The sequence below is a fragment of the Rhamphochromis longiceps genome, linkage group LG15, assembly GCF_057381845.1.
Source record: "Rhamphochromis longiceps isolate RC_006_pf linkage group LG15, R_longiceps_female_GT1.1, whole genome shotgun sequence".
Classification (NCBI taxonomy): domain Eukaryota; kingdom Metazoa; phylum Chordata; class Actinopteri; order Cichliformes; family Cichlidae; genus Rhamphochromis; species Rhamphochromis longiceps.
The window spans coordinates 20,006,639-20,030,210 of NC_140571.1; the positions used below are offsets into that span (position 1 = coordinate 20,006,639).

Genomic DNA, 23,572 nt, shown 5'->3' on the forward strand with positions numbered 1-23,572 from the left:
GTGGTGGCCAGTGCGATCCTCTATGCTGTTGCATGCTGGGGGAGCAGGCTGAGGGTCGCAGATGCCAACAGACTTAATAAACTGATCCGTAAGGCCAGCAATGTTGTGGGGATGGAGCTGGACTCCCTCAAGGTGGTGTCGGAGAGGCGGATGCTGTCCAAGATAAAGACAATGTTGGATAACACCTCCCACCCACTCCATGACATGTTGGTCAGTCACAGGAGCTCGTTCAGTGAGAGACTGAGATTACTGAAAAGCACCACTGAACGACACAGGAAATCATTCCTGCCTGTGGCCATCTCCCTGTACAACGCATCCACTTAACACACTGTTTGCTGCTACAGCTACACATGTTTCTTTTCCAAATATTTATTTATAAGTGACTTATGTATGTATGTATGTATATATATGTATATATTGTACTATTCTTAGTTAGCGTATTGTCTGTCTTGTCTTAATGTTGGTTTAAAATGGAGCACTGTAACAAAAAATAATTTCCCCCAGGGATCAATAAAGTATTCTGATTCTGATTCTGATTCTGATTAAACTGCGGCTGGTGATGCCTCCCCTTCTTCCTCGTGTCTACTATCATCTCCTTTGTCTTGTCAGTGGTGAGGGTGAGGTTGTTGTCCTCACACCATGACACCAGACCGGCCACCTCTCTCCTGTAAGCCGCTTTGTCCCCTCCAGTGATGCGACCGATCACTGCAGTGTCGTCTGCGAACTTCAAAATAATGTTATCTTTGTTGGAGGTGACACAGTCGTGGGCGTACAGGGTCTAGAGGATGGAACTGAGGACGCAACCTTGTGGAACTCCTGCGTTTGTAATAATGCTGACTGAAGTCCTGTTGCCGATCCTGACGGATTGGGCCCTGCCAGTCAAAATGTCCAGTAGCTAGTCACGTAGGGTGGGGTGTAGGCCGAGTGTTGCCAGCTTGCGAGTGAGTTTGTGTGGGATGACAGTATTGAAGGAGGAGGTGTAATCAACAAAAAGTACCCTGATGTATGAGTATTTGTTTTCCAGATGGGAGAGGGAATAGTGAAGGGCAGCAACGATGGCGTCTGACGTGGACCTATTGGGCCGGCGGGCATACTGCAGGGGATCCAGAGTGTCTGTGATGTTGCTCTGGATGTAGGCCAGCACCACTCTCTCAAAACACTTTTCAATGATTGGAGTGAGTGCAACTGGTCTATAGTCATTCAGGCAGGTGGCTGGGCTTGTCTTGGGGAGAGGGATGATGGTTGTGGTCTTGAAGCATGTGAGGACAGTGTTCTGGTTGAGGGAGAGGTAAGAACCTCCGCCAGCTCATTGGCACATGCTTAAAGGGCCCGTCCCGGGATGTTGTCTGGTCCTGCTGCCTTACGGGGGTCGATCCTCCTCAGGGTTTTGTGCACCTGGTCTATTGAGACCACTGACGGGGGTGGGGGTTGGGTGGTCTGGGGGTTCTGGCAGGTCCTGGTGATCTGGGGGGTCTAGAGGGTCTGGGAGGTCTTGAAGCGGGTGTAGAATGTATTGAGATCATCCAGCAGACCGCCTACAGAGCTGATGGTGCTGGTGCTGGTGGTGGCCCTATACTCTGTGATGTGCTGCAGGCGTTGCTACATCAGGACTTGCCATCCAGCTTCTCTCTGTACTGCCTCTTAGCCACTGTGATGGCTTTCCTCAGTCCATACTTCGCAGCTTTGTACTCCATCTCATTTCCTGATCTAAATGCGAGAGACCGAGTACGCAGCATGTGCCATACCCGACTGTTGATCCAGATCTATATATTATTATAGAATAATATATGTAAGATTACAGTAGTGGATGCTCATATTATGGGCAACCAGTCAGAAGAATGTAGGATTAAAAGGAGGATGAATAGCTCTGTAGAGCTGTAGGGGTGCACCAAGGCCCAGTATAAGACAAATGAGGATTAATTTGAACTTTGAATCATGTGAAACTTTTCTGCCCAAACACAAAACCATGTGTGCTTGGAAATAAACCAAACTCTACACCAGCTTTTCTTTAATAAATCTTGCTTTGGTAAAGGGAACAGTTTATAAACACAGTGCAGTGGGGTTTTTTGGATCACAAATAATACAGCAGTGCTTTACTGTATGGAAAGTGCACTCAAGAATTTCACATCCTGCTGTTTTGCTGACTTGAAACAGTTTAAAGAAATCCATTTTATTTCATCAAACATGTTTTTTTTATTATTATTATCTCTTTTATAAGAGAGACTTGACCCAGGTAGCAGATAAGCTACATATCATAAATGCAACACATAAAACATTATACAAATACCCACAACAAAAAACAGTAGTGTTGTATAAGGAAACCAATCACGTCTTCACCACAATGATACTGCCCTCAAAGTTAACAATAGATGTCGATTTTTTTCATTTCCAAGATGTGATTTAAGAAAATGCTGTTTTCCCAGATATGTTACTTTTAGAGTATAACTGTAAATATAACAAATCCAGGAGACATTTGCTTGACTAACTGAGCCATGACTGGATAAGAGATGATGGCCCAACTCAGTTTCTGAATCTTTTATCTAAATATGTAAAGGAGGGGTGTCTGTATGTAATGATCAGATCCCTGGCTAGAATATGTATGCTGTATTTCATTTACTTGATGAATGCCACGTTCTCGCTTTATTCAGTCAACACAGCTTGAAAAGCACCATCATTTCATGCAAATGGTGGGAATTAACTAACCTTTGTAATGTGCTTCATTTAGTTCTTGGAATGGTGTTTCTGACTCGACACAGCATCAGTTATCTTTAATCTGCAGTTTGTGTTTCAAAGCTAAACCAGAAAATATGCAAACAAAAATGAAGCTCTGCTGCAGTTCATTTACAGGGGCGTCATAGAGAAGGTTTCAGTGGCGCTGTTAGCATCCCTGGGTTTTTGTCCCAGTATGTTGAGTTTTTGGTTGCTTTGTGTATTTTCCGGGTTTTTCTTTATGTATTGATAGTCTAGAGTTTTGTTACCTAATTCTGCTCTGTGCTTTGCTTGTATTCTACTTCAGTTTTGCCCCCTTGTCTCCTGTCCTAGACTCACCTCCGTAAAGCCCCTGTAAATCAGTATAATCTCCATGTTTGGTTACTTTTCTGACTCTGTGTCAGTTTGTGTTTGTCTAGTTTCTGTGTCCTGTCTCCCCAGTCTGTCACATCTCATATGTAACCAGTAAATGATCGAATCCAATTAAGTCTGAGTTTCTGTTTTTTCTATTTTGGTTCCCGAGCTCCAGCAGTAAAGCTGTCTGAGTTGAATTCGTGTCTCCATGTCTGCATTTTTGATCCGGAAGCTATCAGCCACACCTTGACGCATAACAGGCAATCCTTCTGTCAAGCTGCCCAGTGACTGGTAGTGCCTCAGTAGCTGTGAAAGCAGTTCCGCCCCACAACCTACCTGTTTATTTTCAAAACATCTGGTATAAAAATTAACGTGTATGAGACATTGTTTTATTACTTTATTACTGTCACAAAATGGATCGTGTTCCTTTGAAAGTCTCAAACGCATGCCCATATTTGTTCAATGGAGAAACAAAATGCAGGTTTAATCCTGACTGACAGTGGGATCAGCTGATGCTCCATGTTTACTCACCTTCTTGTTTCATGTTAAGCAAATGAGATCCTGGTGTTTAGAGCACTTTTTCAGTCTGTCAAGAACCAAGTAAACAAATGAACACATTCTGTGGGATTTTGGATTGCTTAATTATTTATTTATTCGTTCTAATTTAAGGATGTAAATGTGGTCTAATATTTCAGGTGATCCTCATGTTCACAAACTCAATTTAATATAGAGTAATTAAAGTATGATTAAAGTATATTGTGTAATAATACTTTTTTTAAAACTTTATTTCTAGACCAGCTCGCTGTCAGAAAGGGTTCAGACTCCAGTACCTGGAGCTGGCGCTGGATCATCTACCCAAGAGCTGCAGAACATGTGAGGCCGCACATCGTAAAATCCAACTTTAAATAATTTTACAAAATGTCTATATTTATTACAGCAATGAATGAGGACACCATCCAGTAAAATACAAGAGTATTGGAGTTCAGCGGTATTTAATCATGTCTTTTTTTCAGTGTATCTTCAACAAGAAGCAATCTAAATAAAATACTATAGGACACCATGTAAAATCGAATTGTAATACAATAAAGTGACTCTATAAAATGAAATTGCCCCAAGAGTTTAATAAAGCAATATGAAACAAACTAAAAATGGATAACTAAAAGTAGAATAAAAACAACATACACAGAAAATGTCAGATGATATTAAATGGCTCACAGTAAAGTACAGTGGTATCTAAAAAAATGTCTTTATGTGTAAGGAATTGACTCCTAGTGATTTTAATATTGTGTTTCTTGCAGTGGGAGGACAAAGCACCATCATTTTTCTGTCTTTCTTGTTTGTGAACAGGCTCATTTGGGAGGAGACATTATTGGACAGTCTGTTGAATTTTGGTGCCACTCCAAAAGGCCTTCTGCTGCTCCAGCAGACAGGAGCCATTAATGAATGTGTCTCCTACATGTTCTCTCGCTTTACCAAAAAACTTCAGGTAACAGGGCTCTAGACTAACTTTTTGACATGGGCGCACCGGTACGCCTAACTTTAAAAATTTAGGCGTACCGGCACAAAAGTTAGGCGCACTCAAATTTTTCAACCGCATCGCTTAACACCGCAGTTTTACATGTGCACTTTCTTTGGGGGGGGGGAAGTCCATACAGACAATATTAATTTCTAAATTATTAACTAACAAACTTGTGCTTAAAGTGCTTTGTCAATATTGTAGAAAATGTTAAACTTAATCATCATCTTGGCCTCCTCTGACGACCTGTTTGCTGCTGTCTGCTGCTGAAAGGCCGTGGGGAGAGGGGACACTTGGGCAGTGCATTTATTGCAGCATATAATGTGTTTTCTGGATACACTGTGCTTTTTCAGCATTCAAATATTGATGGCACCGTGTCAGAGCACTGGCTATGAATTTCAGACAGATCAGGCCTTAACTTAACAAAAAAGTTATCAATAGTTCTTTTCATCTTTTCTTATTACCCACAGCTACATCCACTTCTCTCAGGCCTAGGCTGCTCACTAGGGCTGAGTATCATCACTGATTTCTATAATCCATTCAATTCCGGTTCTCAAAGTCCTGATTTGATTCAATTTAGCCTCAGACAGTCAGAAATATTATAATTCTGATCATTTATCAGTACTGATACACATGAGACTTCATCAGAATTGTGAAAATCACAGCAGATGCCTTTGTGTGAAAGTAACTGAGAATAAAACACAGGAAAACATGAAGGAGATTTTCCTGGTCTGGCTTTTTATAGCAGATAACCTTAAAAATATTCTGCAATTTTGCATAATTTTAAGAAATTTACATTTCTTCAGTATTGAACAGCAGAAATTAGGCTTTCTTGTCCGAGGTCATTTAAGTGAAAAAAGAAAAAGCGCTGTAAACAACGCTAGACTGGTGGGTAATAAGCGAATGAATAATGCAGAAAACAGATTTGAGACGGGAAACTGTTCCTGGAGTACAGAGAGAGAGAGAGCTGTGCAGGAAGTGTGATTTTTATCGTGGTGGAAGCAAAACAGCAAACGTCAGAGGGAATTCATGACGACATTGATCAAATGTGAAGCGCAGTTTGCTGCTTCTTTTGCTGCAGGCTCGGTGAATTTTGGTTGGAGAGAGGCAAAACCTGCAGCTCAGAATCAGCGCAAAAAGACGTAAACACAGCGCGGACCCGAAGAATCGCTAAGCTCCGACAGCGTGTCCGTGTTCGGGCCGTCGGGTGAGAAAGCCGAGAAAGACGAAGCTGATTCTGATGTGTCAGGTCCGCTCCGTGTTTAGGTCTTTGTGTGGAATCCGTTAATGAATTGATATCGCTTTATTCAAGCTACTCACCTCTCTCTTCCACCTGCACTTTCAACTGGACCACGGCCAATCAGAGAAGTCCCGCCCCTGACTATCTCTGATTGGTTTAGTCCACGATAGGGGCATAATGTGTGTCTGTTGTTGACCACACGGAGAGTTGCAGAGATTTTTTTTTTCGTTACCGGAACAGTTGGTCGCACCTGTGCGACCAAATATTTATTTTTAGTCGCACCACTGAAAAATTTGGTCGCATTTGCGACCAAATTGGTCGCACTCTAGAGCCCTGGGTAATAATGTACTTAACTGTTCGTAGTTAATTTGTGGTAATTGTCCTGCTTGTGTTTCCATCATACTAATTATGTACAGTAGTGTATCTCCAGTTTGCGCGCATTTTGATTGTGTTAAGCTTGAGGTTTCCTGAGCCAAATGCTCTGTAGCAGCACTCTGCTGCACATTAACACAACTACAGTATATAAGAGTAGCCACGTGGATGCTGCCAAATTCAAATGTAGTCACTGAGAGGCCAAAGTGTAGCAGTGACGAGATCAAGTGGGCTGTTGGGGAGTGGCATTATGAATTGATTTGCTCCATGAGATTCAAATTCCTCCAATCAAAACGGTGCCAGCAATGCAACGTCAGATTTAAAATAGCATTCTTTAAAAATTGCACGTGGTCACAAAACGAGTCATTGGGTTATAAAGGCACTGTTAGTAGTTTGAGGTTATCGTCCTGCTTTCATCAGGGTGGGTTTTCATGTCCTGATAAGCACTGCTCATGACATAGTTACATTAATGTTTTATTGCATTTTATGGAAATCCTTTGGCAGCCCTTATTGATCCTATCAAAGTGCCAAAGTAATTTCATGCCTCTCAGAATCTTCCGGGTCATGCTGACTTGAGTTAGAGAGATACAAAATGAATAATCACTGATGAGACAAAAAAAGAGAAATTTGTGCAGAAACTATGGATGCACATTGTATTAAGGGTTTATGTTGTATTATTCCCTATGCAGCAGGCATAATCTTTGTCAGCTTTATTCATTCTGCTGGCTCATGTCATCAATATCAATATCATCAATATCATATCATAATTCATTCTTCACAAGATGTGGTAATTTGTTGATCCTGCTCCTCCTTAAGGCCACAATCATAATTCCCGAGGACTCCTTAGTATTCACAGCACCCTGCTCGACACTGAAACACACTTTCTAAGATTCAAATTGTAAACACACATACACTCAGGCTTGCTGCAAACCTTAGCTGATCCCCTGTGGGCTTAATTTACCGCCATTGTTTACGCACTATTGTAATTGCTTCTCTAGTTTAGCATTTCAGTTTAATTATGGCATGTAATTATATTTTGTCTATTTTTAGTTGTGGCATTGTGTTGTAATTAATGAACGGCCTGCACACTCCAAAATCAATTTACAATTTGATTTCTCCACAGCATGTTTAGCTACATTATGTTGTGCCTTTCCAGAATCCTAGATTTACTTACACATCTCCCTTTATCATACATTAGCACTACATTTGACCTAAACCTTTTCCATCCTTTTTCCAAACACTCATTCATTTTTTACCTGATGAGCAAAAACTACAATAGTGAAAGGCTGAAAGATTTCTAGGGGTATGAGATTTCTGTGTGTTTTCTGTAGGTGAGCAGCTGCGAGAAGTTTGGCTACGGGGTGATGGTGACACAGGTGGCAGCAACTGCTCCGGGAGTTGTGGCTCTGCACAGTTCAGGTATTAATGCAGTTACTTGGACACAACAAACACTTGTCAGCTGTGATGCTCAAGGCTTATATTATAAGTTGTTGTTTTTGTGTTGTCGGTATAAAGGAGACTTCAGGCAGCTTAGGGAGAAATGTATTTGTCAAACTGTTTTTGTCTGGGTAAGAAAGAGTAAGAAGAGGCGTTTTCTTTTTTTCTTTTTGTTTTGGAAGGATTAAGATGGTGTGTGATGTGAGCATCATTCAGGCAAGAGAAAATGTGATTTTGTTGTCAGCAACACATTTACAAGTAGCATGGTGAATCATAGATAAATGGATTCACATATCAGTTGTATACTGATACTAGGTGTATCCATATGCAAAAGGCTCCAGGAAATACCGTACTCTTGTCAAAAGAGGCCAAAAAATGAAGCCAGTGAACAAATATTTTAATCCTGCATTCTTTCTATGGGCCAGAAGGGGCGACTCAACTGGTTATGGAAAAACAAAGTCTGATTTCTTATCAGCCCTTCGCATATAACAGCACTGCTGCGCTCTGAAACCTATTCTCTCTAATGACTTTAGCCACGCAAGAACAGTTCCCTGCTGTGTTGAGCAGCGCTGGCTGTGGAGCACTCATGTGTTCCATGATGTGACATACGTTTGTGCCATCGATAAAAAGGCTGACTGACAGAAAGAAGGATGACCTCAAAAAGTGATATAGTCCAGGCAGAGCTTACAAATTATGGGCCGTTTGCTAAGCTTTCTATGTGAGAGAGCCATTCTGTAAGAAAAAGACTCTACTGCTGACTTGATCTATGACCACTGAAAAACAGTTTATGATTTCCATCACTATTCAATCATTAAATTTTTTTGTAACATTACCTTTTTGTAGATAATGTTAACCTTCCAGTCAAAAACAATACTTTAAGGAAGGCCTGCAGTGTCATTTAGAAGTCTACATTCACCCCCAGCTTGTCACCAAGACCCAAAGCATCTGCTTGAGGTTTCAGAACTGGACTTCGCTAATCAATGGGTGCTGTTAGGGGGCTATGTCCTTGTTTTATATACAATACAGTACATTCCCTGGGTTATACAGCACTGATATGCAAAGATTAATTGTATATCTGTAACTCTAGAACTGCAGTACTTGCAGTTTTCATAGTTTAAATTTGTCATTGTACTCTGTTTGCATATTCTTCTTCTAAGTATAAAATCCCTTTTGTTATATTTGTCTTGTTAATTTAACTGAAATACACTGAAAATTGCTCACAAATTAATGTTTATGTGTCAATACAAATGCAGCTTTTGTTGCTGGGAGCTTCCCGTGATGCACTGACTATTTCTTCTTCCATGATACTAATGTTATGTCTTTACTTCATCATTTATGTACTGTAGTGTATCCCCAGTTTTCCAGTGAGGGGTGCATACATTTTGGTTGCATTAATGTTGTTATCCAGCCGTTACGTGCAAGCTTGAGGTCGCTGAGTCCAATGTTCTTTAACAGCAGCACTCTGCTGCACATTTAAACAACTACAGTGGAAAAATATAGCCAATCAGAAGCTGCAAAAATGTAGTTACTGACAGGCCAAAGTGCAACAGAGAAGAGATCAAATGGGATCAAAGTGAGTGGCATTATAAATTTACTTCCTCCCTAAGATTCAAATCCTCCAATCAAAACGGTGCCAGCAATGCAACGGCAGATTTAAAATGCCATTCTTTAAAAGATCGCACACAATAACAAAGTCAGTCGTTTATTTATTAAAGCACTGTTAATAATTTTAGTTGCTGCGATTTAAAATAAATGTTGGTACAAAACATTTCTCCATGTTCTGTCTCAGGCTTTATACGGGCCCTGGTACTAGAGCTGTGGTCTGTTCTTGAGTGCAGCAGTGACGACGTCAGAGTGGTCCGTCCCAAACCAACTCCCATTGACCCCATAGATAGGAGCTGCCTTAAGGTATTGTGTGTGTGTGTGTGTGTGTGTGTGTGTGTGTGTGTGTGTGTGTGTGTGTGTGTGTGTGTGTGTGTGTGTGTGAGAGAGAGAGAGAGAGAGAGAGAGAGAGAAAGGGAGAAGGAGAAACTTCCTGGAGCCCAAAATGCCCCAATTTTTAGATATCTACATGATAGTACAGACACAGATTTCTTAGAAGTTTTGCTTTTCCATCATGTTTTTAGCTCACTGGTTACAAAGGTGTTTAAATTGATTAAAATTAAATTGATTCCAATTATTATTGACTCAGAATAGTGGTCCATGTGTTGCTGTGATACCAGCAGCCATGTAGAAAACTGACTTGTGAATATTCATATTTAAGAAACTGGCAATAGTGATTTTGTTAACAAGAAAGGCTTTTTTGCTCAGAACTGATTGGTTTATGGGTGTCTGGGAAAATAAGCCTTACTTTCATAAGACTGCATTTTTAGTTATGTTTTTGGCAGAATTTCTCTCAGGAAAGCTTCAACATTTCATTTGAAGCTCCAGTGTGCGCCTGTCTGTGTGTGTCTGATGCTTGGCCTCTGACAGCAGCCAAGTCATCTCTCTCAGAGAGACTAGCCAAGTGAATACGGACAGCCAGTGATGTGTAAACTGTGTCCTGCCACAGGCGACTTTAAAGCCTGCCTTATCAGTGGGTTATACATATATGCTGAGCTCAAAGGAAAACTAAATATACACATACCAGTATTTTGGTGAATTAACTCGAGTCTTTGCTTTAATCTGTGCTAAGTACAGTAGGAGGTTTGGTAGTACATATGAAGATAAGGAAGTACACACATGCACAGAAACATCAGAAGACACATGAAAGTATAGAAATTTTTATTTTAGAAAAAAAAATCCATCGTATGTTGTTTTTTTCTTTACGTTTCTTTGAAGCTGTTTAATATAATCTAAGTTGTAGCTCGTTTGTGCAAATGACTGTTTTTTTTTCCTTTGATGCTTTTGATGATATGTTTTCCCTCTTCCACCAGACCCAGTGAAAAGCGCAGGGAGCTTTCCTGTAGTTTAATATTCTTCAGGCTGCAATAGGTTTCTGCTCAACCACTCTGCTCAGAATTGTGTATATATGTCATATTCAGTTTTGAGAGTGTGGTAAACCATGTTTTATCTTTGCAATCATAAATTCTTTTTACATTTTGTTTTTCTTTGAATACTACAGATAGTATTTGTCATATTATCTGTAGTGTTTGTAGTTGAATAGTGTTATATTGTTATTATGTGTTAGGATTTGATCAATCCATGACGTGCACAAATGCATTCACAGTGGTCTTTAAAAGCAAATCCATTTTTCTCTCTAACAGCTTCTGTATCTGTTTTACTTTCCTCTCTTCAGTCCTTCCTGTACTTGGTCAACCTCCTCTCTTCTTCCCAGTCGGTGTGGGAGTTGCTGGGCCGGCAGCCTTTGGCCAACAAAAGCGAATACACCCTGAGGGAGATGCCAACCTCCATACCTGTAAGCGTTTTTTTTTCTTCTTTTTTTCCCCACACACTGCAGTTCTTTTTTCATCCATCTGAGGGCATGTTTGCACTTTTTATTTGGCCTCCAAACACCACCCACACATTTGTTTTACTTCAAACGCATTCAAATAAACCCCCCTCACACTGAGACTGATATATGTTCTCCACCTTACACATTGTAAATTCCCACACTGTTTTTGTTTTGCACCCTAACTGCTGCATTCTTGTTCAAAGCCTCTCATTTTACTCCACAGGATTTGATTGACAGACTGATTGCCGTGAATTCGGATGTGAAGATTCATTCTCTCTTCCGCTACGAAGAGAGTCACACATTCGGCCTGAGGTGGGATTGATATATTTTTTTTCATATTACTTAACATCAGTGGGGAAGCACACGATATCGGATTATCACCTGGTGACTGCACACACACTTCAGCCTCTGGCAATAGGAGACTGGCATGGTTCTTTATACTTTGATTACCCAGCATTGAAAGGCTGATGAAAGGATTTCTCTGGATAAGAGAGAAATAAGCTGGGCTGTGTGTGTGTGTGTCTGTGTGTGTGCTTGTGTATTTCTATGAGAGCAGTGTGAGAAGGGTGGTGAAGGAGTTGAAGAAATTTATATAAAACGAAAAGGTGTTTCAGATTTGATTTTAGTTTTAAGGTTCAAAGTAGAGATTGGCTTGCAGTAAAGGCTGAAGTTAATACTGAAATACTGAGCTGAGAGGATTTAATAATGCCAGAGAAAATCTGCATTTTGTATCTTATGGGCTAGGTGTGCATTACAACAAAGATGTGTTGTAAATGTGTGTGAGGAGAAATAAAGCAGTGTGTCTGAGCTAAAGAATGCTTTGGTCGTTACATACCCTGGTACATGCGTGTCTTTGCACAGTCCTCCGATGGCAGCTGTGCATCCCTTTTCCTTTTTAAAAGCTTTGTGAATCACAATAGCTTCAGCTTGTTTGGAGTTTCGCTGACTCACTCTGTCTGTGCCTGTCACTCAGCCCACTCCTGCTAACATCCTGAAGCAAACTGAAAGGAACAAGATGCTCTGTTCATTTACCACCTGGACTGATGGAGTAACTGACAAACTCTGTGCTCTTCAGTGGCTTGCTAAATTTGGTAAATATAGCCCTTTGCCTATAATCTGCCATGCTATTATTTAGTTACTAGAGTACTTGCTTTAAATCAGTGACTCTCAAACGTTTTCTCGTCTGCCCTACTGCAGAAGCTAAAAAACTTCAAGGCTTTTAATCAGTGAGCCAAAAGAATACATGTAAATGGTAAATAGTCTGGTTCTTATATAGTCCTTTTCTACTCTACTCTACAACTCATTCACCCATTCACGCAAACAGTTCTATACTTTCTATGCATTGCAACTTGGAGTTAGTATCTCGCCCAAGAATATTTTTGCCTGCAAAGTGGAGCAGCCAGGGTTTGAACCATTAACCTTCCAATTAATAGATTAACTGCTCTCCCTCCTGCAATAAAGCCAGCCATGTAGTAATATGTGTAGTATTGAAGTTTAATTTAAGTAAAATAATATCCAGGATTATAGTTATTTAAGCTGCTTTCACTTCAAATTTCTGCTCTGCTCCACTTTTGGGGCCTCCCCCACAGTTTGAGAACCACTGCCTTAACCAAGCAACATCTGGAAAAATGTCCTATGTTATTTTGTGCGCCTAAAGAGAGCAAGCTCAGTGTTCTTTGAAGTTATGCTCATTAATTGTTAATTAATTGTAAATGTTTGCTTGAGAAATTTGGACAGTAAAAAAAATCGATTCAATCATTAAAATATCTCTAATATAGGAAGTAAAGGCATCTTAGGTAGTAAAGGTTTAAAATATACACACACACACGCACACACAAACAATTGAACCCAGAAGGCTCATTACTAACACATCATCACCTACAATGTGACTGCTTCTGTTTTCATTCGATCTTCTGATTATCCTTTGCCTGAAGGGATATGACAGCGTGGTACATGAATTGTGCTTTATTGATCCCAGAGGGGAAAATTGCATCACTAAAGCAGCATTTACACAGGAGGACACTCCTCTGATTAATAAAAAAAAAGTGTATCAAAGACAGAAAAAAGTAAGAATAAGAAGCATAAAAAGTGGCAGATGAGCATAAAAAAAAAGTTTTATTATATTGTTAGGGCAAAATATATTTAATACAGATATAGTGCAGTATACACATTATTTATGTATAAAATACATGTGAAAATGTCAGCAAAAGCATGTGAGAGGCTTTTGAGATAAACAGAATAAAACCATGTGTGAATAAGGGAGAGAGTGAGCTTTTGATAGTCATTATGTAAATGCAGTCTTTTTAGAATTTCCATTTAACAGAAGAATACATATATTATATAAAGTGTTTTCGAATGTCTTCTGGTCATGTCATTGCAATGGCTGATTTTCTTACATCATTAAGTTCTGATCAGTAAAGAAGCAGAAATGACAGCTCAAGTTTTATGTGATATCATGTAGTGTGGTTTGGTTAGATTTAACTGATAGTGGCTTAGCAGCAGTTAATCTACAGCTACGACTGCATGAGATCACAAACTGACACCTGTTTGCTTCAAAGCTGCTGGAAAAAAACATTTATCTCATTAAAATGGGTTTATATAGGATTTTTGTTAGTTACAGTAGTTTCATATTAATGGAGAGAAAGATGATATCAACAAAAAAATTTAAATAAAAATGTTATTATCATTGAGAGAAATCAATATTTGATCCCCAAGCAAAACATGATTTAGTACTTGGTGAAGATACCCTTGTTGGCAAGCACAGCAGTAAGATGTTTTCTTATATTTGGTCAACAGGTTTGCACACATCTCAGTAGGGATTTTGGCCCACTTCTCTTTACAGAAACTCTGTACCGGTAAATCCTTTAGGTTTCTTTGCCATTCCATGACCTTAATGACTTTGTTTTTGAACTCCTTTCTTGCCTTGGCGGTATATTTTGGGTCATTGTCATGCTTCAAGACCAATTAATGACCCATCTTCAGTGTTCAGGCTGGGAGAATGAGGTTCTCATCCATAATTTTTCAGTACATGGCCCAGCCAACTGGCTTCTCAATGCAGTGAAGTAGTTCTGTGCTCTTAACACAAAGCAGTCCTAAAGCATAATGTTTCCACCTCCGTGCTTGACTTTGGGGATGGTGTTCTTTGGGTCACAATCAGCATTTCTCTTTCAACTCCACGGATCGAGTTGATGCCAGAGAGCTCAATTATGTTTTCATCTGACTGCAGCACATCCTCCCAAGCCTTCTCTGAATCATTTAGATGTTCACTGACAAACTTAAGGCAGACCTGTACACATGCTTCCTTGATCAGGAGCACACAGTCAGTGTTGCAAGATTTCAATAGTGTATTACAAATGGAGCTACAGACCAAGAGTAATTTAAAGTTGATTTATGTTTTTTTCCATTTTCAAATAATCACACCAACAGTTGTCACCTTCTCACATGCTGTAGGTCTTGTAGCCCATTCCAGCCTTATACAGGCCTTGTCCCTGATGTTTTTTTGAGCCGCTCTTTGGTCTTGGTGGAGAGGTTGGCATGGAAGAAATTGATTCTGTCGACTTAAGAAGCGAGTTAAGATCAGGAGTATCTGTGATTGATTGGTTGTAATTCATGTGCTACATGGCCACACAGCCAGTCTGGAGCCAGAATTTTGTCTGGGTTGTAGGGGATCAAACATATATCTAATTCAGTGACATGCTCAATCAATTTGTAACTTTGATGTAATGTGTTTTTTCTAGCTTTTTGTTGATATTCTGTTTTGATCTATTAAAATGAAACTACCATACAAATTATGTCATTCCTTTGTAGGTGAGCAAACGTACAAATTCATCAGAGGATTACATAAATACTCAGCTCAGGTGTGCTGGATGAATAAAATCACTGCAAACCATAATAAAAGGTTTAATTTATTTTGCTATTAGCAGATAATAAAAACACCTTCTGAAAATATTCCAATTTAATGATCCATGCATTTACAAATCATGTTCAAGCCCAGGCAGAAATATATCTTATTAAAGGGGTCCATAAAATAAACAAAAGCAAAATAGAACATATTTATGATAAAAAAAAAAACATTTTTAAAAAAATATGTTTCTATATGTTCATATTAGACGTTCTCAAACCTTTAGTGTTTAGCATGGAGTTGATTACTTGCCCAATTACTGTGTGGTGGACAACAACTCCCCCTGCAGTGTAAAGATAATTAAGCTCTGCAGGCTATTCTGAAAAATAAAAAAACTAGTGACAAGAATGTCTGACATGTACATTAATTCACAACACGATTAATTAGCATATTATGCATGTTATGTATTGTTTATGCACTTGTGAATGTCCCTAAGTGTGTATTTCCCATTAGCTGCAGGCAGTTCGTCATAGCATTAAGTTATATAATTACTGGTTTTGCCACCTTTATCTTTTTTCTGTGACTCTTTACAAGGAAGCTATTAGATTCCCTCCAGATATCCAAGGCAAATTTCTTGTTAAAATTTTAATCCTTAAAAGCCTTTGTTGTCATGGCTGGATTATTAAAAAACAAGACTAACCCTCAGTCTAACATTCATACACGATGTGCACTGGTTGTGTTTTTAATAATGTAGCTGCAATAATAGAGTTTTTTCTTTTTTTCAAACCACACAGCAGACTTTATGGGTTCTTCATTGTGGATAGTATTAGCTTTTCTATGCATCAGGTGCACCTGATGGTGTTTTATCTGCTCCAGGTAGCTTTTCTTGCATAAATAGAGTTACAAAATACAGCAATAAAAAGTTATGGACGACTGTCTAAAGCTCAAACTAGACATTTAGATGTTTTGTTTTTTCAATTTTGAGACGCACAGTTTTATTTTTTTTCCTCTCAATTAAAGAAAAACAGACAACCGGGCAAACAACTGGCTGTCTGATTTAAAAAAAAAAAAGTTAAATAGATATCCCGAAAGAACATTCACTTAATTTTGCTCTGAGCTCGTTATCAATAGCAGAGAGTGATTATCCTCAGCAGCACCTTTCGCCTTCTGCCTTGTATTCATGAGGTTTATTCATGAGTTTCTTGTCATGCAAACCTTATGTAAACCTTCAGATGAGAAATAGAAACTCTGCTTCACCTGAGGTCAAACGCAGACATATTACCACCTTGTGTGATTATGTGGCCACAGTCGATGAGAGTGTGAGGGGAGCCAGCCTCATTAATGTGCTCAGGTGTTGATATATCACGTATGCCACATAATGAATAATAGATAACACCTTCAGGTGGTTCTTCTATTTTTTTCCAGTCTCTTCTGGATATCCATTCACTTGAAAGGAACATATAAAAAGTTGTTTGAGTTTTGTTTAACATTATTATGAGATGTTGAGAAATGTGCTCATTGTGGTATATTTTATGGAGGTTCTCTATTTTTAGAAGCAGCATATTTGTTTCCTGGTATTCTCTGTTTACTGTGGTGTTCTTCTACTTTTTATATTGTCAACAAGTCTCTCAATACTTTTGAGCTTTAATACCCTGACTCAGTCCAAGCAAAGCAATATTTATACTGAACCCATAATTTTTCCTAAAAAGATATGATAATGTTACTGTGGAAATGTTAGAGAAATGTTATGTTTCACTGCTATTGTGAGCTTCAGGTGTACACGCTGAATAATTATAAAAACATTATAATATTTGGAATTGAGCAAAAATATGAAAACTTTTTATGGCCACTGTGCTGATAGAGTATTACAAACACGACAGAGTTTTTAGATAATATTAGTATAGAATATTTTGTTATATAATTTATAATAAATGTACACCCTTCTATTCTATATTAAAGTATAGAGTAATAGAGATATACTGACCTCCTTAAAGAAACTCTCAGAATCAAATCTTAGGAGCTTATTGGAACTATTACAGCTTATATTCTTGTGCGCTAACAGTTTTAAATCAGCCTCCAGGAGTACAACACAACTTTCGGTTCTTAATAGACTTCTATCACATTCAGTGCAGGTCTGATCACTGGCACTGCTGTCAAGCAAGCCAAAAGAAAGAAAGAAAGAAAGAAAGAAAGAAACCACAATTTCCACCCCTCTTGATCTTCACAAGCTAATGAGAGCTAAAATCCCCCAGCCCTTTCCCTTGTTGCTAAAAGCCTCTTTGTTGTCATGGCAACTGGCTCTCATCCCTCTGTTTTTTTTCTCTCTCTGTCTGAATTGTTTGGATGCCTTTATTCCAGTCTCTCCTATTCAAGGCTCTAAACATGCTGCTGTGGAGCTTCACACATTTCAACTGATGTGATTATATTTTAGTATTAGTGTGAATGTGATCTTAAAACTTAAAAAAAAAATGCCAGCAGTGAAAGAAACGGTTATTGGTGTCTTGTAAACTTGCATCACTGACTGTATATATACTTTGGGGACACCACAAAGCTGTTGCTGTCTTTACTGTATCTTGAAAGACTACTAAATAAAGACTGATACATGGGAATCAGAGGTGCAGATTCTCCTAATCACCATCATTTTTAGAATTAACATTATATTTTATTCAGTTTTAGTTTTTAAATTTATTATTAGTAGTTTATTGATTTAGTTAAAAAATCTCATTGAGATTAAAAATCTCATTTCCAAGAGAGACCTGGCGTCATGGCAGCAAAAGTCTAAAATACATGTACCACATAAGTACATAACAATTAAACAAATACAATATCCCGTACAAACATGTTAAAAATATACAAAAAACAATCAATTAAGAGCGACATTAAAAACAATCACACTGACTAAAATAATTATTTTCTCATCAGTTGACCCTATAAACTAATAAGGAACCTGCTTACTGAGTTCACAGACTCAGTGAGCATGGGGCATTTTCCTGTGGACTGCTATATAAACGCAGTTGTTTTTGCAACTTCCAGTTAGTGCTAAAACTTGCTTTCTTTCTATTGGCCTGCAGAGGGCGACTCCTACTGACTAAAAACAGTGTCAATCACTAGTTTGTTTTTGTAGTTTCCTATTAAATCCAAGCTGATCTTGATTTTGTAAATTATAATTCCATCCAACATCACGTGTCTCTTAGGGTGGGCTACCTTGCATTGCTTGCGACATCTGGGTTGCTATCAAACAGGAACCCACGAAAAGAATCGCTAACTGAGATAAATGACCCAAAATTATCTGTTTGGAAGCTGCAATAAGAACTGGTTCATTCCTAAGGAAGGCTGGTTGAGTGCTTCCTGTTATCACCACCTTTAGCAGAAAGGAATGAAAGGAAACCTGTCTCACAATTAATAGCAACACACAATCAGATCGTTCATGAAATAATATCATCAACATGGCCCACAAGTGACACAGATTATACAAATGTCACGTTTTCCATTTCTTGCCATAACCTGCTGATGTGTTTTGAATATTCAGGTAATGTTAAACTCAAAATGCTCTCTAAACCAACATTATGAGCTCTATTACTATACATACTATCATATATTACTATGTACTTCCCCATTAAAATGATCAAAGTGAATTGGTGGATCACTATAGCTCAGTTTGCATTAGTTAAACATGCTGCTTTTTAGCCTTTAAGATTTTCTTTAATTAGCCTTCACAGAGTCAGGAGTTATACTGGATGGTCTCTTCAGCATGAATGAAAAATAAGAGTGGACAGGATGAGAAACTAATCTCAATTTATCAAACCTTTCATTTCACTTTTAAGGTTATGTACTCCCTTATACTTTAAGATTTTAGCCTTGTTAATGAAGTGATATTTTTCACTTGTGGTTCTTTTTAAAAAGACCACCACGTTAGCAACTCATGTGACTTCTCCATTGACCTCAAGGATACAAGGATGGAGTTCTATAGCCATATTATTTCATGTACAGTCTATGGATAAATCCAAAGGAAAACCTTTTAGAGTGTTCTTACCAGAGTTTAAGAACATAAAGGAATAAGACATTTAATTGTTTTTGTACAGTTGGCATAAAAAGAGTCCTAAGGTGGAAAATGCAGTAGAGATTGCTTTGTTTTGTTTTAATGATGGATTAGCAGCTTATGTCATGTTGTTGCTGTGACTCATTTGCGGTGCTAAGGGCCAAATGAAGCTGCTAACTGATATTTGCAGGTGTTCAGTCTGTGGGGCTTTCAGAGTGCGGCTCTAATATATGCAGCTCATTAACACGTGTTTTGACTTGTGGAGAATGGGTTAGATACTAATTTTCTCCCAACTTTTCACTGTATGCGCGCAGAAGTGGAAAACTTTGTTTCTGGGACGAGCTAGTTGTTGGTCTACACCAGTCTCTAAGTCTTGCTGGCCACATCTCAGGAGATTTTCTTTGTTTGCTGATTCTTTTGATTGAAAATGTATGAATTCGTTTAACATTTCATTTGGCAGCAGCATATAAATATTGATGTCTTAGATTGTTTGATTTCTCCCTCTGACTTCAAATGACAGAAGTCTCCCAAATAGCACACCCATAAAGTTGACCATTTGCATCTTACCTAATGCATGACTAATCGATCCGTAGGACGCTCATCAGTCATGCTGTCAGGCAGATTACTCCTGGCTTGCTGTAATTGGTTTATACATAAGTCTTGTGATGCATGTAGGTGTGTGGGCACATCATCAAGTAAGCAATCATCTGTCACAAGTGGGTGTTTTTACCGCTCGCATGTCTTTCAACATTAAATGAAGTGTGCCGCAGACGTGGTCACCATCAATGACAATAAGACTGAGGCGTGAGGTGAGATGAATTGCAGCGTTTGAAGTGAACAGATGTCTCGCTTCAAAAAGGGGCATAACAAGTCTGAAATAATGTGGAATAATCACATTTTGAGTGTGGCCATTAGCTTACTCTCCTGATCTTTTTTCTTTTAATTGCAAATTGCAATTAACACCAAATTACTAGTGCTGTCCCACTGCTTCACTTTGTGCCACTAAATAGCCATTTATACATTTCTGTCCTAATTACATGGTTTGGGTTCCTGTGAAGTTAACTATGCTGCTTTAATTGTGGCACGTGCCATTTAAACTGTTCAGTAATGTCATAGCAACCTCCATATAGTGGTTTGCAGGTTCACCTGACAAGCGAAAGATTCCCGGTTTGATCCTGGGAGGAGGCAGCAGTCCCTTTGGGGTTGTGTCAGGAAAAATCATCCAAATCAAACATGCAGAGCTACCTGCTGTGGCAACCCCTAGGGAATAAGTAAGAAGCTGACCACATGTTACGATTAACTAACACAACATAAATGCACTGTCATTATAAATGGCTGGCAAGGGCTTTGTTATGCCTTGTGTTTCCTTAGTTTTAAAGTTTAGAATTGATGTAGTTAAGGATGCACAAAAGAAAAAGTTAAGTTCACTCGCTTTACTCACTTTCCTTTAGAACTGCCTTAATTGTTCATGGCATAGATTCAGCAAGGTGATGGAAACATTCCTAAGGGTTTGGTCCATATTGACATGATAGCATCATGCAGTTTCTGCTCATCCATAATGCAAATGTAAACAGTTTAAACTTCTTCTATCTACATGCCTAAATGCAATGATTTGCTGCCTTGTCATTGGCTAATTATATGTGTACAGGCTCTACTTTAAGGTTATGGTTCCTGTGAAGTATCTACACTGCAGATGGTAGGGATGAAGTAACTAGATATATTTATTTTGCGGAAACACAAAATCTTCATGAGACGGTCTCCCTTAATGAATTTAAGATAAATTTGAATGACCTGGAGGCACTTTTAAGTTGATAGTCTCTGATGTTTCTCTATTTCACGTTTTTCACTGTGTGGATATTGTTTGTATAACTGTTGTGTAACCACTGCTGAATGGCCTGCTGCCTAGCTTGGCCGGGACAAAAGAGACCGAAATGTCAAGAGTCATGTTTTCCTGATTAAATAAAGATTAAATAAGTAAAAAATACATTTTGTAGCATTAAATTTAGCTGCTGTCGAAGACAGTTTATAAATGATTTATTAGAAAATATTTAGCAACCGCTGAAAAAAACTACTATATAAATAGTGCCTTGGATTGCTTTCTGTGATAGTAAACTGATGTTATTCATCCAGAAGCATGCAGTTAAAAAGACTAATGCGACACCTGGTCTTCAACACACTTCAAAGTGGAATATCAAGTAGACAAACTGAAAGTAGGTTTTGTCCTCCATTTACTTGTTTCAAACTGAGACGAGGTCACAAGGCCCAGTAGACTCTCAGCCTCTTGCTGTGCTGTTGTCTGAAAGAGTGAGTAGAGCTGTCAGTCACACAGGAGTCCAAGAAACTGTCCAGCTGCTAAAAAGGTGGCGTTTCTCACAAGTTCTACAACACTCAACACCTCTACTTCCTGCGCAAACTCAAGCGGGCAAGTGCTCCACCACCCATCCTGACTACATTCTACAGAGGAACTATTGAAAGTATCCTCTCCAGCTGCATCACTGTGTGGGGCGGTAGCTGCACTGACTATAACAGAAAAGCTCTACAACGCATTGTGAGAACAGCTGAGAGGATAGTTGGTGTACCACTCCCCTCCCTGCAAGACATTTACACCACTCGCCTCACCCGCAAAGCCATCACAATTGTCAACGATGCAACCCACCCCGCGCACTGTCTGTTCAGCCTCCTGCCCTCTGGAAAGAGATACAGAAGTCTCCACTCCCGCACTACCAGGCTCACCAACAGCTTCATCCACCAGGCTGTGAGACTGCTGAACTCTCTTCCCTCCCGGCTCCCAGCCAGCAGAATCACCAGATTGGCAGAAGTATACCCCCCCACACTCTCCAACAAGGAAACACTCTCTGAACCAAGAACTGAAAACATTCCTGACTTGCATTGCAATTGCACACACCTGCTGCTATATATATATTTTTAGTATTCTTTTAGCACTATTTATATTATTATATTACTATTTATTATCTTATTGTTAGGGCTGTTTTTGTTTTTGTTGTGCATCTGCACCTTATTGTTGTCAATGCCTACGCATGGGACAGTGTGAAACGTAATTTCAATTCCTTTGTATGGCAAGTACATTTGAAGAAATTGACAAATAAAAGTATAAAAAAAGTATTCTAAATAAAACAGGATCTTCAAGAGACTCAAGACTCAATATGTCGAGTAATGTCCACAGATACCTGTCGTCTCTGAGCACATAAACACACAAATGCATTTTCAAAATTGAAATGACATTTTGTGAAAAGTGAGAGCCAGACAATTTTAAAAGTCCTTTTTAAATGTTTGAAAATAATTTTGACATTTCTGTAATTTAGTGTTTTTTAATGGCTTATTTTATAAACCTGGTTCACTAAAAGCTCTAGCACTGAAGAAGAAATTCTGCAGTGCAGACTGGGATTATTAGCTAATTAAAACAGTTTCATAAAAACACACTGACATCGCTTTTCTTTTCTTGCATATCCTAAATTGCTGCAGAAAACATCAAAATGAAGGTTGGAGACCTTGTTATTTTATATATGATTAAGATCTTAAAGGGCACCCACTGTTGGCAGTGAAAACGGCATCCTCTCTGGCACTTCACCTCATTATACCGTGTTACGGTTTTTGGCATCCTCTGGCTTTCTGCCTGTTATACCTTGCTATCTTGTGAAGTCTCTTTGTAGTGTAGTCCTCTCAGTTGTGCCAGTATGCTTAAGCATTTCAGTTCACTACTCAGGTATAAAGCATGGAAAATCTCATTTTGAAAAAAACAATTAGCGGGAAATTTAATATGAGGGACCAATTTTGGCAGAATTACAGTAAACATTAACTAGATTGTTATGATTATTGGTGCGTATCCTTGATGTACATATGGGAAAACTCTAATATGCTCTTAAATCCAGTATAATGCAAAATCAGCTTTGGTACTGAAGGGATAAAGTGGTGAGGGAGTGAAATTTGGTATTGGTATTGTTTTTTTCTTATTTTCTCTACTGGTCATGAACCTTGGCCTCAAACACAGAGTTTTCATTGGCTTCTGCTTCTTTACTTTCTCAAAAAGCTCCTTTGAGCAGCCTGTATGAGTCTGGCTTCATTACCAGCAACTGAAAATCAACCATGAAACCTTTCCTAAGGGTTGCTACTTAACAAAGCTTACAATTGGCTACAGCAAGCTGATGGGGGAAAAATTATGTTGGGCAACCTAGTACTTGCAGACATAAAAGGCCGGGGGAATTAGACAACAAAAAGAATAAATGGGGTCTTTGCCTGCACGATTTTACCCTGCTGTATAGTGTGGTAGAAATTACAGCTCGTTTTTCTCTGTGCTGCTGTTCTGCTACAATATCTCAGACTGCCAGGCCTCTCTGTATTTTGATGTCTCTGTTTTTGTTTGTGTGTGTTGCTGCAGACTACTTAACGTGCTCTGCTGTAATCTGGACTCCTTTCTGCTGTTGGAGAGCCAATATAACATCTGCTCCATGTTGCTGCAGAGTCAAATGCGGAACGTCACTGACCCAGACTCCAGTGAGGGGTATGAACTCATAAACACATGCTTAAAAATTTATGGCAAGTTATTTAAGAGTTTAGTCCATTAATATTTGAATGATAACACAATTTTTGTAATTTTGCTTTTGTACATCAAC

At 38.9% G+C, this 23,572-nt stretch overlaps 1 protein-coding gene across 4 annotated transcripts in view; it reads left to right on the forward strand.

Annotated features, from left to right (window-relative positions):
* The window catches only part of tbc1d32 (TBC1 domain family, member 32), a 96,774-nt gene that overhangs the window by 17,398 nt on the left and 55,804 nt on the right, over positions 1 to 23,572 (forward strand). For 3 of the 4 annotated variants that reach the window (XM_085381569.1, XM_085381571.1, XM_085381570.1), the window contains exons 18-24: positions 3,857 to 3,936; positions 4,411 to 4,549; positions 7,523 to 7,610; positions 9,418 to 9,536; positions 10,906 to 11,025; positions 11,285 to 11,373; positions 23,338 to 23,460. In XM_085381569.1, coding sequence (XP_085237695.1) covers positions 3,857 to 3,936; positions 4,411 to 4,549; positions 7,523 to 7,610; positions 9,418 to 9,536; positions 10,906 to 11,025; positions 11,285 to 11,373; positions 23,338 to 23,460 — 758 coding nt within the window. The remainder of the gene's footprint in view (positions 1 to 3,856; positions 3,937 to 4,410; positions 4,550 to 7,522; positions 7,611 to 9,417; positions 9,537 to 10,905; positions 11,026 to 11,284; positions 11,374 to 23,337; positions 23,461 to 23,572) is intronic. The other variant, XM_085381572.1, reaches the window with a different exon arrangement.